We start from the raw sequence: 17,356 nt of genomic DNA on the forward strand, positions 1-17,356 counted from the left end.
TATCGTCGTTCGCAACATCTGTTCGAGGGTTGACGTTTTTCTCGACGAAATTCCATGCAGCGCAGCTCGGATTTGCTAAATCACAACCACGAATGCGTTGCTTGTGTCGCTGGTCGGACAGTTGAATTTTTGCTGTGTAACGCGTTGCGTGTCTTAAGGCGTACTAGCGCGTTCGTGTGCACGCTTTTGCGGTAGCGTAGCGTTTTTTTCGTGCGCGATATAAAAATAGTGGAAAAATCTTTGTGAAATATGGATTATTAAAGTGAAGTAGTGTTGAAAAAAGTGAGCAAACCAAATTATTGCCTACATTTAGGCTTGTGTTCAACTCGATTTATATTGTTTAAAATGTATTTGTTTGTCTGCATACTTTTTTAGTAGTGCTTGGTTGGCTGGTTCGTTGGTTGCGTTGTCTTTTGATTTTCCCTTGGCAGAGTTTTGTGCGTAGCGTTGAACGTTTAACTGCGCCTTAATTTATGCATAGAATTTTAAATTTAAAATAAACACACAAGCAAGCAGCGACGCTGTCGTTATTGTGGTTGTCGTTTGTGCGCTCTCAGTTCAAGTGTCTTCCGCTTTTAGCTGCTGCTTCAGCTTTTCTCTGTCTTCTATTTTGTTGCGCTTGAGTTAAAGCATAAGGCATACTTTTAGGCATCTAATGGCAGTGCTGAAGTTATAAGTACTTTTTGCTAGGCATATGCTCGACGGATTAACAAAAGCAAGCAAAGCGAGACGTTACTAAGCATTTTTGATTGCAGATGTTGCCTTTAGGGGAGTGGGTGGATATCAGTACGCCTGAAAATATGCTTTGCATGTAGAATTTAAGCTAGTTTTCAGTGAATGCTACATGTAGTGATTTGCTTTAACAACTACTTGAAGTAAAATATTTGTAGGGAAGCATATTTGCGCTAGAGTTGAGTTCTCTGGTAAAATTTTAATTGTTTTTGAAAATTTTAGGGAAACAATTTTGTTCCAAAAATTATAGTGAAATTAATTTAATTGGTATTATTAATATTTTTATACTGAGCACGAAATTTCAACCGTACAAAGTAGAAATTAGCCCTAGAAAGTGATTTAAACGAATAACGCCTAAAAGTATGCACTTAAAGTATAATAAATGTAGTTTGTTCTAGAAATTGGTGTTGAATAGTTATGAAATTCGTCTTATATTCGCAGAGAAAGAGTTAGAAAATTGTTTACGCGCCTAAAAATATGCAACTATTTTCCATATTGCGCATATTAAATTCTTACCGCCCAAGTCACATTGAAGCATACTAGAAAAATAATAATAATAAGCAATTGATAAAAAATTTTTGTACACAAAAATATTGTGTGGTTTCAGAATTAGAAAAAAAAAAATTATTTAAAAATTTTAAATATTTTTTAAAAAACAAAAAATTATAAAAACAATTTTTTACAATGAATTTGAATAATTTAAAAAAATATCTACATTACTTTTTTAAAAAAAAATTGAATAAATTTGGCAAAAAATATTTTTTTTATTAAACTTTAATAATTAATTCAATAACTCTTGGTGAAAATATATTTTGAGTGTACTTGTGGAGCCAGAAAATTAAACGAGTTTTGAATGCAGATTTCCGCTAAGAAATTAAGCTGATTTGTTTAAAAAAATATGATTTTTGCATAAATTTTTCTTCATGAAATTTAATAAAAGTGAAAAGTTTTTAAAATTTGTGTAAAAAGTATATCAACTGAAAAAAAAATGAAAAATTTCTTAACTATTTTTTAAAAATTTGTAAAATTTTTTTTTTAATATTTTTGATATAATTAGTTTACAATTTTTAGAAATAAAATAAAATTTTTAAATTTTTTAAGAGCTTTTTGTTTTATGTTTTAATATTTTCAAAGCAAAATTTAATTGAAATATAAATTTTTAAAATTTTATTTTTTAAATAATTTTTTTTTTAATTTTAAATATTTTTCTTTAAATAAATTAATATTAAATTTAATAATTTAATATAATTTTTAAATTTTTTAAAAGCTTTTTGTTTTGTGTTTTAATATTTTGAAAGCAAAATTTAATTCAAATATCTATTTTTAAATTTTGTTTTTTAAATATTTTTTTTAATTTAAAAATTTTTTTTTTAATAAATTAAATTTTAATTTAATATTTTCTTCATTTTTTTATTTTGTTTAATTTTTTTTAATTTCATATTTTCTTAATTTTTTATTTTATTTTTTTTTTTTAATTTTCTGTCTTTTTATTATTTATTTTATTTTATTTTTAAATAAATATTTGAGTTATTTTTATAAAACAACTACAAAATCATTTAATTTAAACGAAACTTTCCCACACATACGTATGTCATAATCCCAAAAGCATACTTTTACAATTATTAAGCCTGTCTGGCCGCCGTCTGCTGCAAGTAAAATAAATTTACTTATACAAAATATATATTTTTTTGTTTTCACACCATAAACCACAATAAATTCAATTGCTGCACATAAATAACTCAATTGCAAGCAACAAAGTAGCGAAAACCAACAACAACAACAACAATAAATAGAAAACACACGCAAACTACTGCATTGTTGCATACTTATAGGCGAGCACAAGCGTGTCAATGTCAGTGTCGCTAGTGAGGCGTAAAAGCGACGAGAAGACTTTTGTAAGCGCACAACAAGCACAAGTGCAATAACAAATAAATTCGATTATAGTGGAGGGCAAACAAACAAGCAAAACAAAAAAAAAAAGTGGAACAAGAGCAAGAAAGAAAAAAAAAACAAAATATATGAGAAAATAATAGAAAAAATTAAATTGCAAAAAAAAAATTGTTTTGAAGTGAAAGACATAGCAGGGTGTGTAGGGAAAGTGGTGGAGAATATGAAAAAAAAAATTGAATAAAATTTTTGAAACATTTTGAAAAAAATAATTTTAAAAAATTAAAGAAATTCGAAAATAATTCGGAAAAAATAACAAAAAATTTAAGAAGAATAAAATAAATTAATAAAAATTGAATATTTTTTTATTTAATTTAAATAATAAAAATAAAACGATTTTTAAATTTAAATTAATTTTTAAATATGTACTTAAAAAAAATTACTAATTAACGAATAATATTTTTTTTATTTTATATTAAAAATTAAAAAAAAAAAATTGATTATTTAACAAAATAAATTAATTGAAGTGGAATATTTTTTTTTTTAATTTAAATAATAAAAATTAAACGTCTTTTAAAATTAAATTAATTTTTAAATATGTATTTTTAAAAAAAAAATTACTACTAAAAAAAATATTTTTTTCTTTTATTTAAAAATTAAAAAAAAAAAAATTAATTATTTAAAAAAATAACACAAATTTATTTTTAATTTTAATTTAATCTTAAAAATTAAACAAAAAAATAATTTTAAAAATTTTAATTTTAAAATGTTTGTTTTTTTTTATATAAAAAATAAAAGAATAAAAAAATAATTAAAAAAATTTATGATATTTCAAATCATAAATAGTGAATATTTTTTTTTGTAATTCTTTTTTATTAAAATAGTCATAAATAATATATATAGTTAAAAGCTAGAAAAAAATTTTCTGCATATATTCATACGCCTTTAGTTTTTCTACACAGTTATTTTTCAAGGCAACAGCCACTTGTTTGTGGTCTACAGAATTCACGCACCGGTTAGGCTTCAAGCCTCTCACACCATTTGGCCTTCCTCACATACAAACCTTCTTATATACATATGTATGTTTGCTGTTGTTTTTGTTTCAGTGCCACACTCATAGTTTTTTTTTAGCCTCACTGACCGGCGTGTAAGACTGAGTCTCACCTCTTGCACCCTCGAGTACGCTGAACCCATGCGACAACTCGAGTGCGAGTTGTGGTTTTGCTGACGCTGGCCAACACGGGTCACCAACCGTTCCGACATAACCAGTTGGCGGCTCATCTGGTGGCAGACTAATGTGACTCAGTGTATGTGTGCTGCTGGTTATATGTGCATGTGTGTGTCTTCGTTGTTTATCCAACCATAATTCACTACAGTTATAAAATACAGTAAGCTTTAGACAGTTCAGCTGGCGTTGCAATTTTTTCATACACACAAAGCTGCAGCAGTGACACCGCAGTCTTCTCATTATACCGTTACTGCTTGTGTACGTTAGTTGACCGCTTTTAGCATGGTCTGTTGCAATTTTTTGTGTGGTCGTACTATGGTTTTTTTTTCTTTGTAAGGCGCAAAAACAGCAAGACAAAAAATCTGAAAAAATATGAAAAAAAGAATTTCAAAAATATTAAAAATAAAAAAAAATCTCATGAAATAAAATAAGTAAATCAAAAATTCATAAACACCAGCGTTAAACAAAGAAAACCGCGCAACACTTGCTTAGCTAATTATTGTTTTTCATAATTTTTCTCCTCATTCATACAAAAAAAATATTTGTTACATGCAATATTTTTTTCACTACTTTTTTATCGCATGCTATTTTTTCTATTTTTAATTTTTTGAATTATGTTAGAAAAAATATGAATTTTTTTACCACTTGAAAGTATTTTGTTGCTTTGAAAGCCAGAAAATAATTATTTTAATAAAAAGTGCCACCTAACGCCTCAATGTAGGCAACGTTTCTTTTTAACTGCAACATTTTATGCTTTATGATGAATGATGACTATTTCTGCTTATTATTTCATAATTATTGACGAGTTAACAACTTTTGTTATTTTGTTGCAAACTTTTTTATACTGGTGAAAATTCAGAAAAAATAATGAAGTAATTAATTTAAACTAATTGAATTCAAAGCGTTACCAAAAAAACATGATATATTTATTTTTTAATTAGCCTACTACAGGTATTACACTCTAATAATGTGCTTATGTTAAAAAAGTGCCATCAAGCGCCTGAATGTATGCAACATTTTTTGATTTTATTGTAGTTTGAACAACTTTATTATTTTTCTATAGACCATAGAAATTTAAATCGAAATTATATCTAAATAGATACTAAGCAAACACTTTCAGTGCCTAAAAGTATGCAATTTTTTCTCTATGTTTTAAAAAAAATATTCTTATTTATAGAAATTTCTAGCTCAATTTTCAATAAATAGTTGTTCTTAGAATTGCTAAGCTCAAAGTTTGCAGATATATTGAAAGAAACAAATTGTTACTCCTAAAAGTTTGCAATTATTTTTAAATTTGCAATGTTTTTTTATAAAATGATTGTTACATACTCTCAGAGTAATAAGCAGTGATTAAAATTTACGCAGCATCAATTACAATTACTGAAAACATAAAGCGCCTATAAATATGCAATGTGATTATTACTTTATTGAAATTTTAATATAAATTTTCTTTTTGAGAAACCATACAGTTTCATTTAATATATAATATATTTTTTTTTAATAATTAAATGGAAATGCTTAAATGTTAAATGCTCCTAAAGGTAGGCAATAATGTTTTAATAGATTGTACAATAGCAAGATACGTAAATTCCAAAAATCTTGCGTCCTAAAGATAGAAGGTGAAAAATATTTTGAATATATTGAGTCAACTTGTTAGATTCAGTTTTTTCCATTTTGGCAAAATAACAACCAAAAAATAGAAGAAAAAAACTTTACACAGTAAATATATTCAAATCTTTATTATTCTTTTTAACAAAATGTATAAGAACCGTTTTTTTCATATCAAGTATGTATAAATATAGTAAAAAGTTTGTATCAGTCACGCCAAGTGGTCAACCAACCAATCTGGCAACCACAATCAAACTATACGCCAAAAAGTATGCAATAAAAATTTGATTTGCAGGTTCTTTACTGAAAAAAATAATTTTTTTGTATTGAAATCAAAAAACCATTGCAGTAGTGGCAACAATGCGTTAAAAATAAAAAAAAAAAAACACTTGAAGCCTGAAAGTATGCAAGCACTATAGATGAAATATGAATACTGTAATTAGCATACATTTATGCTGTTGTGTTACTAAGGTGATAATTGTAATAAAACATGTGTGAAATAATAATTGCATGTAGCGAAGCAGCAATAGCGCCTACAAGTATGCAATGATTTTGAAGTGAAGTGAATTTTCAGCTAAATAAAGCTACTAAAGTGCTTTAAAAAGTGTTTAAATTGGAAATAATACAATTACCGAAAATAATTAAGTGAATCACATAGCAAATTACCCAAAAATGGATGCCAATGTAATGCTGGTTGATGCCACACCCGCACAATTGGAGGTGCAACAGCAGCATTTACGCAAAAACAGTATGTCACCACCAATGCCAAGTGGTTCTGGCCTGCACGCCACGCTAGACGTCGACACCACAGCAACCAACAATCATAAGCAACAGCAACAACAACTACACAATATGTTGCCACCAAATAGCAGCAGCGCTGTCTCGACAACCGCCAATAGCGGTCAAACGCCCAATTCGAATTGCTCTTCAACCAGCGCTTCACCATCAAAGCTGTTGCTTGGTGGCAGCGGCAGCGGTGTCAGCTCAGCGCTCTTTCACCACCACAACAATCAACATTTGCAGCATCAGCATCATCATCATCACCATCACAACAACGGTCACGCGCACACATTACACACGCTGCATCAGCATCCGGCCATTGTTAATTTGAAGCAATGTGCGGCCGGTGGTGGCGGCGGCGGCGGTTTGACGGGTGTGTGTTGCAATTTGAGTGGCTGCAGCTTGAGCGGCAGCAGCACACCAACGCCACCGCAACAGGCGCTGCATCACACACTCTATCCGTTGTTGGTGAGCGGTGTCGGCTCGAGTGGACCCAGTTCGTTGGTCAATTCGCCGGCTATGGGTAGGCGTAAGCGTTACACGAGCACTTCATCGAATTGTTCCAGTCAATTTAATAATAATTATGCAGGACTCGATATGGAATCGTTGGAGGATATGTTGAGAAAGGTGAATATTTTTGAATTGAATAGAATTTTGTATAATATTGCTGAGAGGAAAGATTTTTGACTATGAAACAATATTTTATATATATAAAAATATAGTTTATAAGTAATAATTATTGGTGAAATGTGAAGGAATTTGCTTCGAACACTTTCAAGTTTATTTTATTAGCGACTAAGCGTTAAATTGTAATTTTACAAATTTTTCCGGCAGCGACATTTATTTGAAATGCGTTTAAATGTGTTGATTTTACCTAGACGTTCATTTCCACTTAGTTTCTAACTTTTTTTTTAATATCCCAAAAGGGATATTTTTGGGTAATTTTTTCATTTGACTATAAAACGATTTGTGAATAATTTTTGCTTGGTTTTAAATATATTTTGTTGGAATTGGCGTGTTTACTGACGCAGTTTTAATAGGAAAGTCGTTCTTTTGGTAAATTTTTTCACTTTTTTTCATCAAAATTTTAAAACAAGTCAACTACTACAAAGTATTTTTATCAAAAATTCATTTAAATCTATTGATTATTACCAGAAGTGTATTTACACTTAGTTTCCAAACTTTAAAAAAATTTCCCATCAGGGATATTTTTGGGTAATTTTTTTCTTTTGATACAAAACGATTTGCTTATACTTTTTGTTTAGTTGTAAATATATTTTTTTTTTGTAAATATATTTATTTTATAAGGGAGCTGTGGGACGGCATATCAAACTCCTTACGTACAGCTGCAACCGAAACCATTGGCTTTCGGAAAAGCCAAAAAAACAGCTGGTATGATGAGGATTGTCGTCTCGCAGTGGAGAGAAAACAGACTGCCTACCTCGCAATGTTGCGATCGACCGCAACACGAGCGGGATGGGAAAGATACCGAGAGCTGAAGAGGGAAGCGAGACGCATTTGCAGAAAAAGAAAGAAAGAGGCAGAAATGCGTGAGTATGAAGAGCTTGACAAGCTGGCCGACAGGGGTAATGCTCGAAAATTTTACGAAAAGATCCGGCGACTAACTGAAGGTTTCAAGACCGGAGCACACTCCTGTAGGACCCCCAGCGGTGATCTAGTGGTTGATGACCAGAGTATACTGTGTTTGTGGAGGGAACACTTCTCCAGCCTGCTGAATGGCAGTGAAAGTACAACACCAGGAGATGGCGAACCCGATTCCCCAATCGACGACGATGGAACAGATGTTCCATTGCCCGACCGTGAAGAAATTAGAATAGCAATTACCCGCTTGAAGAACAACAAGGCGGCGGGGGCCGATGGATTGCCGGCCGAGCTATTCAAATACGGCGGCGAAGAGCTGATAAGGTGCATGCATCAGCTTCTTTGCGAAATATGGTCGGAAGAAAGCATGCCCGACGATTGGAATCTCAGTGTACTCTGCCCAATCCACAAAAAGGGAGACCCCACAATCTGCGCCAACTATCGTGGGATAAGCCTCCTTAACATCGCTTATAAGGTTCTATCGAGCGTACTGTGTGAAAGACTAAAGCCCACCGTCAACAAACTGATTGGACCTTATCAGTGTGGCTTTAGACCTGGAAAATCAACAACTGACCAGATATTCACCATGCGCCAAATCTTGGAGAAGACCCGTGAAAAAAGGATCGACACACACCATCTATTTGTCGACTTTAAAGCTGCTTTCGACAGCACGAAAAGGAGCTGCCTTTATGCCGCGATGTCTGAATTTGGTATCCCCGCAAAACTAATACGGCTGTGTAAGTTGACGTTGAGCAACACCAAAAGCTCCGTCAGGATCGGGAAGGACCTCTCCGAGCCGTTCGATACCAAACGAGGTTTCAGACAAGGTGACTCGCTATCGTGCGACTTCTTTAACTTGATGCTGGAGAAAATTATAAGAGCTGCAGAGCTAAATAGAGAAGGTACAATCTTCTACAAGAGTGTACAGCTCCTGGCGTACGCCGATGATATTGATATCATCGGAAACAACACCCGCGCCGTTAGTTCTGCTTTTTCCCGCCTGGATAAGGAAGCGAAGCGAATGGGTCTGGTGGTGAACGAGGACAAGACGAAATATCTCCTGTCATCAAACAAACAGTCAGCGCATTCGCGTCTTGGCTCCCACGTCACTGTTGACAGTCATAACTTTGAAGTAGTAGATAGTTTCGTATACCTAGGAACCAACATTAACACCGATAATAATGTCAGCCTTGAAATCCAACGCAGAATCACTCTTGCCAACAGGTGCTACTATGGACTGAGTAGGCAATTGAAAAGTAAAGTCCTCTCTCGACGAACAAAAATCAAACTCTACAAGTCGCTCATCATTCCCGTCCTACTTTATGGTGCAGAAGCGTGGACGGTGTCAACATCCGATGAGACGGCACTAGGAGTTTTCGAGAGAAAGGTTTTGCGGAAGATTTACGGTCCCTTAAACATTGGCAACGGCGAATACCGCAGAAGATGGAATGATGAGCTGTATGTGTTGTTCGACGACATAGACATAGTCCAGCGAATAAAAAGACAGCGGCTACGCTGGCTGGGTCATGTTGTTCGAATGGATGAAAGTGCCCCAGCTCTGAAAGTTTTCGATGCAGTACCCGCTGGTGGAAGCCGAGGAAGAGGGAGACCTCCACTCCGATGGAAGGACCAGGTGGAGAAGGACCTGTCGTCACTTGGTATTACCAATTGGCGCCAAACCGCCAAAAGGAGAGATGCGTGGCGCACTGTTGTGGACTCGGCTATAACCGCGTAAGCGGTTTCTACGCCAGTTAAGAAGAGAAGAGATAAAACGATTTGTGAATAATTTTTGCTTGGTTTTAAATATATTTTGTTGGAATTGGCGTGTTTACTGACGCAGTTTTAATAGGAAAGTCGTTCTTTTGGTAAATTTTTTCACTTTTTTTCATCAAAATTTTAAAACAAGTCAACTACTACAAAGTATTTTTATCAAAAATTCATTTAAATCTATTGATTATTACCAGAAGTGTATTTACACTTAGTTTCCAAACTTTAAAAAAATTTCCCATCAGGGATATTTTTGGGTAATTTTTTTCTTTTGATACAAAACGATTTGCTTATACTTTTTGTTTAGTTGTAAATATATTTTGTTTGAATTTTCGCGTTTACTGCAAGAATTTTGTTAGGAAAGTCGATATTTTGTTAAATGTTTTCACTTTTTTCTTCAAAATAGTAAAACAAGTCAACTACTACAAAGTCTATGTGTTTAAATGTATGGAAACTTGTGTTAGGCTTCTGACTTTTTAGCAGCATAATTCATGCTCTACCCCTAAGCTCACTAACTAAACACAAATTCCTTATCGCTTTGTTTTTACTTACATTCCTGTGCGTTCACGTCGAAGTAATCTGCTAAAAATGCCCCAAGTTTAATAAAACAAAACTAGAATTTGCCATTCTTTATCCAAACAACAAAAAAATATATAAAAGAAATATATGTATGTTAAAGAAATGTGCACTTGGAATGCTAAAAACAAACTAACCGACGACTCACTTGAACTTCCTAGTTTATGTGCGCCAAGCCAAAGCAATTTCGCTGCATTTCAACGCCGAGGAAATCCTATCAGGCCAGGCCACATGTCGGCAATCAATGCGGCCAACAAGCGAATGAAAAATAAAAATATCAAGCAAAATACGGGAAAAAAGTGGAGTCTAGTTAGAAATCAGAACGCTGGCGCAAATGGCGAGTGATGAAACCCCAAAACGCAAAAGAATTCAAAAACATAAAATACCAAACTAACGAACTAAAAAAAGGGTTGCATACATCAGGGCGTCCCTTAAGGGCGAAGCGATAAGTAGTTGCTGGAGCAGCTGAGAAGGAGAGAGAGAGGGGGGTTAAAAATGTTTGTGGCGCTAGCGGGACACTGACTTACTTACAAACAAGTATTTATTTAAACTTTAGCATCACATATACATATACATATGTGCCGTTATGTGTGTGTGTGTGCGCGCATATCTTTACCGCTAAGTAAGCGTCTACGCTTCAATTAGGTTCAAGTTTGTGCGATAGCGCTCAGAAAAAAAAAACCGGAAAATAGCACAAAAGAAATGTGTCTAAGAAACAAAGCTGCGAAGAAATGTTGAAGAAATGTTAAACAAAGAAAGCAAAAATGACGACCAAGTCCAAAAAGGATCGCCCATAAACGCCTGCAGCCGCAGCTAACTAGGGTAATGTGTTACTGCTGTGGCACAAGCCAAGCAATACCCTCAAGTCAGTCACAGCGGTACATAATAAGCGATGCTTGTGTATGTTTGTTTGTATGTGTGTGTGGGGGACATTTTTTTCTTTTCCAATTGTTTTGACTTTTCGGCGTAAATTGCACACAATTGTGGTATTATTAGTAAAGTAGTTGTGCGCGCTTTGTTTTTGTAACATTGTCGGAAGCAAATTTGGTAGAAAAAAATACCTAAAAAATATATATAAAAAAAATACAGAAACAAAAATATATACAAAATAACAATAATAACAAAATATTCCCCAAGAACAACAAAAAATGTCGTGGAACTACACGAAATAAATTGTCCCACTTTTTGCGACATATTCTCTATTGCCTTGGAATGCTTTGTTATGCAATTTTTGCTTTGGCGCATAAATGTAGGCAATGAAAATCTTGGCTTGGCGCATAAAAGTAGGCAATGTCAATTTCCACTGTGTTTTTTCCCAATACTCGCTCTAGGAAAATAATACTTTGTATTAACTTTTTTGCAACGAATTTACACAAATTTCTATTTCTTTAGAGTGGACCAACGCCAATGCCGTATACCCCCCTCTACTACCCCCTCCCTTCTCATGCGCACACAAATAACTTCGAGGTCATTTAAACTTTTTGACACTTTTGCGGCATTGCTATGCGCCGCGCCGCAGTGTTTTCTCAATTTCCCCCTCAAAAAATAAAAAAAAAAAAAAACTTTTTTCACTTCCACTGTCGTGTGTGCGGTTGTTGGTCAGCTTAAAATTTATTGTACTTTAACTAATAAGTTGTGGGATTTAGCTGAGGTCCTTAAACATTTTTTTTGCGGCCTACATAGTTTCACAGCGTCGCTCACACCACCTTATTTACATATAACATATATTTTGGTTCATGCTTTCTCTGTGTATTTCTTGCACGCACTTGTTTTCGTGTATTTTGCAAATTTCTCTTTTTTTATTGTATTTGCTGTCAAATTAAATTTGTACGCATTTATATCAAAATTTAATAGCGGCAAAAGTTTTGTGTCAAATGTCACAACAGGCAGTTAAATGTGGGGGAAAACTAGTGTATGTGTTGCGCTCAAAAAGTATGCAAAACTGCTGTTGTTCTGTGTGTGTGTGACAACAAACTTGACGCTGACTTAAGGCATATTATAAAGTTTCGCAAATTGGAGAAATGTGATTATTTGTTCTAAAAATATTGAATTACTTAGAAGATGGTGAAGGAACTTAAAAATATTTATTAAGAAATTGTATTATAACTTTAAATCAAAATTTCCGCAAAAAAATTGATCGTTTACAAAATGTCCCTTTTGGGGAAATTTTTGTTTGAGTAAGTTTGATTGACAAAAACATATTTCGTTAATGCTTACCACATTCTGGTTAAAAAATTATGTATTTAAAAAAATTACCTTTCAGGGATATTTAAAAAAAAGCTTAATTATCAATTTAAATAATTCAAATACAAATTTTCAGTATATATGCCTATGTACCCACTACATTCTGGTTAAAAAAAATTAATTTCCTTTAGGGATATTTTTTAAAAAGGTTAATTATCAATTTAAATAATTGAAATACAAATTTTCAGTATATATGCCTATGTACCCACTACATTCTGGTTAAAAAAAATTAATTTCCTTTAGGGATATTTTTTAAAAAGGCTTAACTATCATTTTAAATAACCCTAGTCAAAATTTCTAGTATTTTTTGGACACCATTAGTCCTTTAAAAAATGTCTAAATTGTTTCAATTAATTTGTTGTATAATATACATATCTTCTTTGTTAGAATTTCGTTTTTATTTCAAATATCTTAAATTACTTTTTTTAAGTTATAAAAGTAATTCTGGGTAAAGTATTTGCATTTATTTGATATAAAATTTACTAAAACGAAAATTTCCCTAGAGGGATATTTTTTAGAAAACGAGTTTGAGATTATATTGTATTTTGAAATTGCACACACTATTCAATATGATGTCGGAACTCCTTGTTTTACCAATATAATTTTTTTTTAAATAAATAATTTTAATAAATAACGAATTACAGTGTAAAATATGGAATTTAGATTTCTAAAATACAATCGCCACTCACTAAATGTTGTCTGAGAGTTTACTGAAACGACGAAATATTCTAGTGCTATTAATTTCTCAAAATTAAAAATTTCCCTCAAGGGAAATTTATTTTTCTTCTAAGAAATATTATTTTTTAATGGTGGGAGAAACACATTTATTCATATTTTCCATAAATTTTTACAGAAAATTAAATATTCCCAAAGATAATTTTTTTTACTATTTTAATTCTACCGATTTCAAGCAAAATTCATATTTTCCCAAATTTTCACTACCCAAATGTGCGGGCACTTCGCACATGCTAAGCACACTCCAACCAGTTTGCCATCTGCCAAACGCGCCCACAGAGTCGTTAAAATCCTATACGCGGCTTGCATGTCATTGTCACATTAATACTCGCCACTCGTCGGGTGGCATACGATATGCGACACACTTGCCTACACAAGTGGTTACGAAATTTGCCTGCGTAACACAGCAAATACTGCAGACCGCAGGTGGCACCAGGCAGTCTGGCACACAAAAAAAATGCACAAAGTAGTACACGGCAATAGAAGAGTTCAACGCAAAACCAGGACAATGGTGGTTTGCGCCTAAAACGCGGCTAATATTGATGAAAACCATGCAGTTGTGTGCTCTCTTCACAAAAGTGCACATATACGCATTTTATTAGCATTAATGACGGTACCAGAAAGGACACATTGTAGCATATTTATGGCGTTGACATTATGTGTTGCATACTTTTGTGCGTGCACCTGAATTTCGCTGCATTGTTTTGCGCAATGCAACTGTGGTTTTGCTGGAAATGGTTTAGTTGGATGCCCAATTTTAGACTCGGTTTAGACTCAACTGCTGGTGGTGGCACTTTTATTGCTTTTTTGTTGCATACTTTTAGGCGATTTGGCATGTTTCTAGGTAAATTTCTGCTTAGGTAAATTTCTACTTATGTACTTCTTAAAAAGGTGTCTTTAACTTTTTTATTTTTTGGAAATCAAAGGTTAAATTTTACTAAGGCATAGTTTTAGGCTCAAATGTATGCTTTAAATGAACACCCTATCACAGCTCTTAAAATAAAACATTTTCTAAGCACTTTATATACACCTGAGTCACTGGCTAATGTTTATATAAATGCCAATCTTTGACCTTTACACTGCTATGCCGCCATATTGCCTACTTTCAAGCGCGAAATTACCTTAACTTCACCGAACCCTCCACCAACAAAAAAAAAAAACAACAAACAAACATTCGCGCTTTGCATCTTTTCAGCTCAGTGAATATCAAATAAAACTTTCCTTTGCCGTTTGTAGGGAATTCCCAGCGGGTAGCGAAAGTCGGCAAGTTGGTTGTGGCAAGAGCTGAAACGCCTGAAAGTAGCTTACGTACGTACAGTTAAACAGCACATCGTGGCGGCGCCGTTAGATAACCTTGAAAACTGCTTACAGCGCACTACATATACATATGCCTTGCGTCCATTAAACCCTCTACCCATCACCAGGTGTTGTTGTGCTGTATGAGAAGCGCTCCTAATGTCGGGCGTTACAACAACAAACAAATATATTATTCTTTTTGCTAAGGAAAAAATGTTTTGCTTTCTCTTTCTGTGCGCGCTATTCTCATACATTTCTATGCGTTTGCTGTTGTGCTGCCGCTGCGTATAATCATTTGAAATAAATCACCGCGGGAATGAAAAGTTCTAAATGACATGCCACATGCTGAGCGCGCGCTTTGACCCCGCTGTGGGTGCTGATGGGCTCATAGGTAGCGGGTGAGCGTGGCATCTCATCTCCGCCCAATCGCAGTTAGAAATTTAAATTTAAATGTTTGATTTGCTACGCTTCCAAATTCTTATTTATTTCTTTTACAATAGCTGGTATAGGCGCCGCAAAGTATGCTTTAAATCGTTTTAAGTTTGTTGTATTATTATTTATTGTGTTTAAAAATAGTATAAAACTATTTAAAATTACGTAATTAGAGAATTTTGAAAATATATTGATAATTTTAAAAATATCCCTTTAGGGAAATTTTAACTTGGACATATTTTTAGCCGCAGTAACCAATTTATTTCATAAATTTTTATATTTATATGCAATTTATGGAAAAAAACAAAATTTCCCTCAAGGGTAATTTTTATAAAAGTTGTCAAAATACATATAATTGGTATAAAAATTTATCCCCCTCATTACTATCCAATAATACTTCAAAATAAGAAATACTCTTGAAGGGAAATTTTTGTACAATAATTTGTTCGTGGTTAGAAAGAACGTGCTTTGAAAATAATACTTATCCGAGTAATATTTTTTACTTTAGGAACATCTGTAGTGCATAAATCTTCAAACCAAATTTCCAATGCGCCTTAAAGTATGCAACCATAAATAAAATTTTAAAATTAAAAAAGTAAAAAAGTAGCCACTTTTCAACGCTTACAAAGCCAACCTTTCGTCGAGGCAGGTAATAAATCTTATGCGCGGTGTGCTTTATTTCTTAACACAATAAAATAAAAAAGTATAAGGTGAAAAAAATGAAAGCAAAAGCAACATTTTAAAATAATAAAGGTGGAGAAACGTGTATATTCGCAAATTTAGCTTGAAATTGCAAAGCTTGATGTCTGTACGCCTTTCTACACAAGCACTTGTGTTTGTAGTTTTTTTTCACTCAGCCTATATGTATGCTTCCCACAGCATTTACATTTCGATTCAGCATTACTTACATTCGGCTGATGGCAGGCAGCATTGCGGCTTACAATTCCCTCTTCGATGATTTTGTAAAAGTTTTTAGTGAAATAATATTTTTTTTAGCAACTAGCAGGTGTTTTGTCGACGCATAGCATGCTTTCTGGCGCATGGCAGAGCTAGAACAGACATGTGGTAGAATACGTATTTGAGTAGAAAGTCGCAGAAATCCACAAATGTATGCAACTGTTACTTTCGCTAGCTTCAAATGTATATTTTCTATGTATTTTTAGAGGCCACACACCTGTCTGGCAGTACTGGGCTAGACTGCCTGTCATCAGGCCACAAATCCCTACACCGTACTAACCATGTAGGTCCGTCGTGGCGGCAGTCAACCACGTCGTTTGAAATTAAATACACTTTTTAGTAGTCTTCAGCGTATTCCCCCATGTCTTTTCAGTGTAAAGTACTTATTTTTATGGTGTAATAAATTTTTTGGTATTGCATACTTTTCAGCTGCACGGTCAACTTGTTCGCAAAGTGAGTGTTGATAGCAATTGAAATGGCTAGTTAGAGCAAATAAAAATTTTGTGAAGATTTATTTGTTCTCTGCAAGTATAAATATATTATAAATGGCTATGGTTACATAACTGTGCATACTTTTAGGCGCTGAGTATGTTTTTTGTTGAAATATATTATCGGAAACTAATAAACAAACAATTTAAGGCATATTTTATAATAATTAAACAAAATATTGCTAAAATTATGAGTCACAACTCTTTTTAACTCAATACAGCGCCTAAAGGTATGCTGTATTATTTTAGAAAATCATATTTTCAGCAGTTATTGCAACATTTTCACGCTTGAGCAACTTTTTGCCGCCAGCTTTTGAGTTTATTTCCTACTTTTCATAAATTAACCGCCTAAAAGTATGCGATTTTGCTAAATTCAAATATAATACAGCGCCTCCACATTTATTAAACCAATTTTATTTATTTGTACGAGCTAATTATTATTAGCATGCATTAAGTACCAGCACATAATCGAAAAACCGCTGCTATTATTTTTATGATTATGCGCCTAAAATTATGCACGAATAATCATAAAATAAATAATCTCAGCACACATACGCGTACATACCGGCATGTGATAAATCTCATAAAATGTATGCGTATGAATTTGCGGAAATTAACAATATGAAAATTGCATTGCCTATTTGTAGGCGCACAATACAAAAAACCAAACAGCTGCATTCATTCATTATGGCTATGTGCAGTAACTAGCTCATAAATTTTATTACCGTTGCTGGTTTTACGACAGACTATGTACGGCTGACCAACTATGCCACGATTAATTTGCTGCCTAAAAGTATGCTATATAATTGTTGTTTTCATGTGTGTGTGTGTGTTCATGTGTGTTGTGGCACGCCCCCAACCATTCAATTTTTCCATTGGCGTTTTCATTGAATACCCAAAGTGCTCGTTAGCATGACCATATAAAATGTCAATTGTCTTTTACGACAACAAAAGCAACAAGAACAACATTGTTTGAACTTACATGCCACATCATTACAACAACAATACAGTAAAATCGTGTAGT

At 33.2% G+C, this 17,356-nt stretch overlaps 1 protein-coding gene across 7 annotated transcripts in view; it reads left to right on the top strand.

The window, feature by feature from the left end:
• Positions 1–17,356, top strand: part of LOC105208533 (uncharacterized protein CG43867) — a 349,073-nt gene that overhangs the window by 129,459 nt on the left and 202,258 nt on the right. Inside the window, exon 1 of one of the 7 annotated variants that reach the window (XM_054232676.1) lies at positions 5,820–6,862. The exons of the other annotated variants lie outside the window; for them this stretch is intronic. Coding sequence (XP_054088651.1) covers positions 6,128–6,862 — 735 coding nt within the window. The 5' untranslated portion in view covers positions 5,820–6,127. Of the gene's footprint in view, positions 1–5,819; positions 6,863–17,356 lie in introns of those variants that run through there. 7 annotated transcript variants of the gene reach the window in all.

Source organism: Zeugodacus cucurbitae, chromosome 5 (assembly GCF_028554725.1).
Source record: "Zeugodacus cucurbitae isolate PBARC_wt_2022May chromosome 5, idZeuCucr1.2, whole genome shotgun sequence".
NCBI classification, from domain to species: Eukaryota; Metazoa; Arthropoda; class Insecta; order Diptera; family Tephritidae; genus Zeugodacus; species Zeugodacus cucurbitae.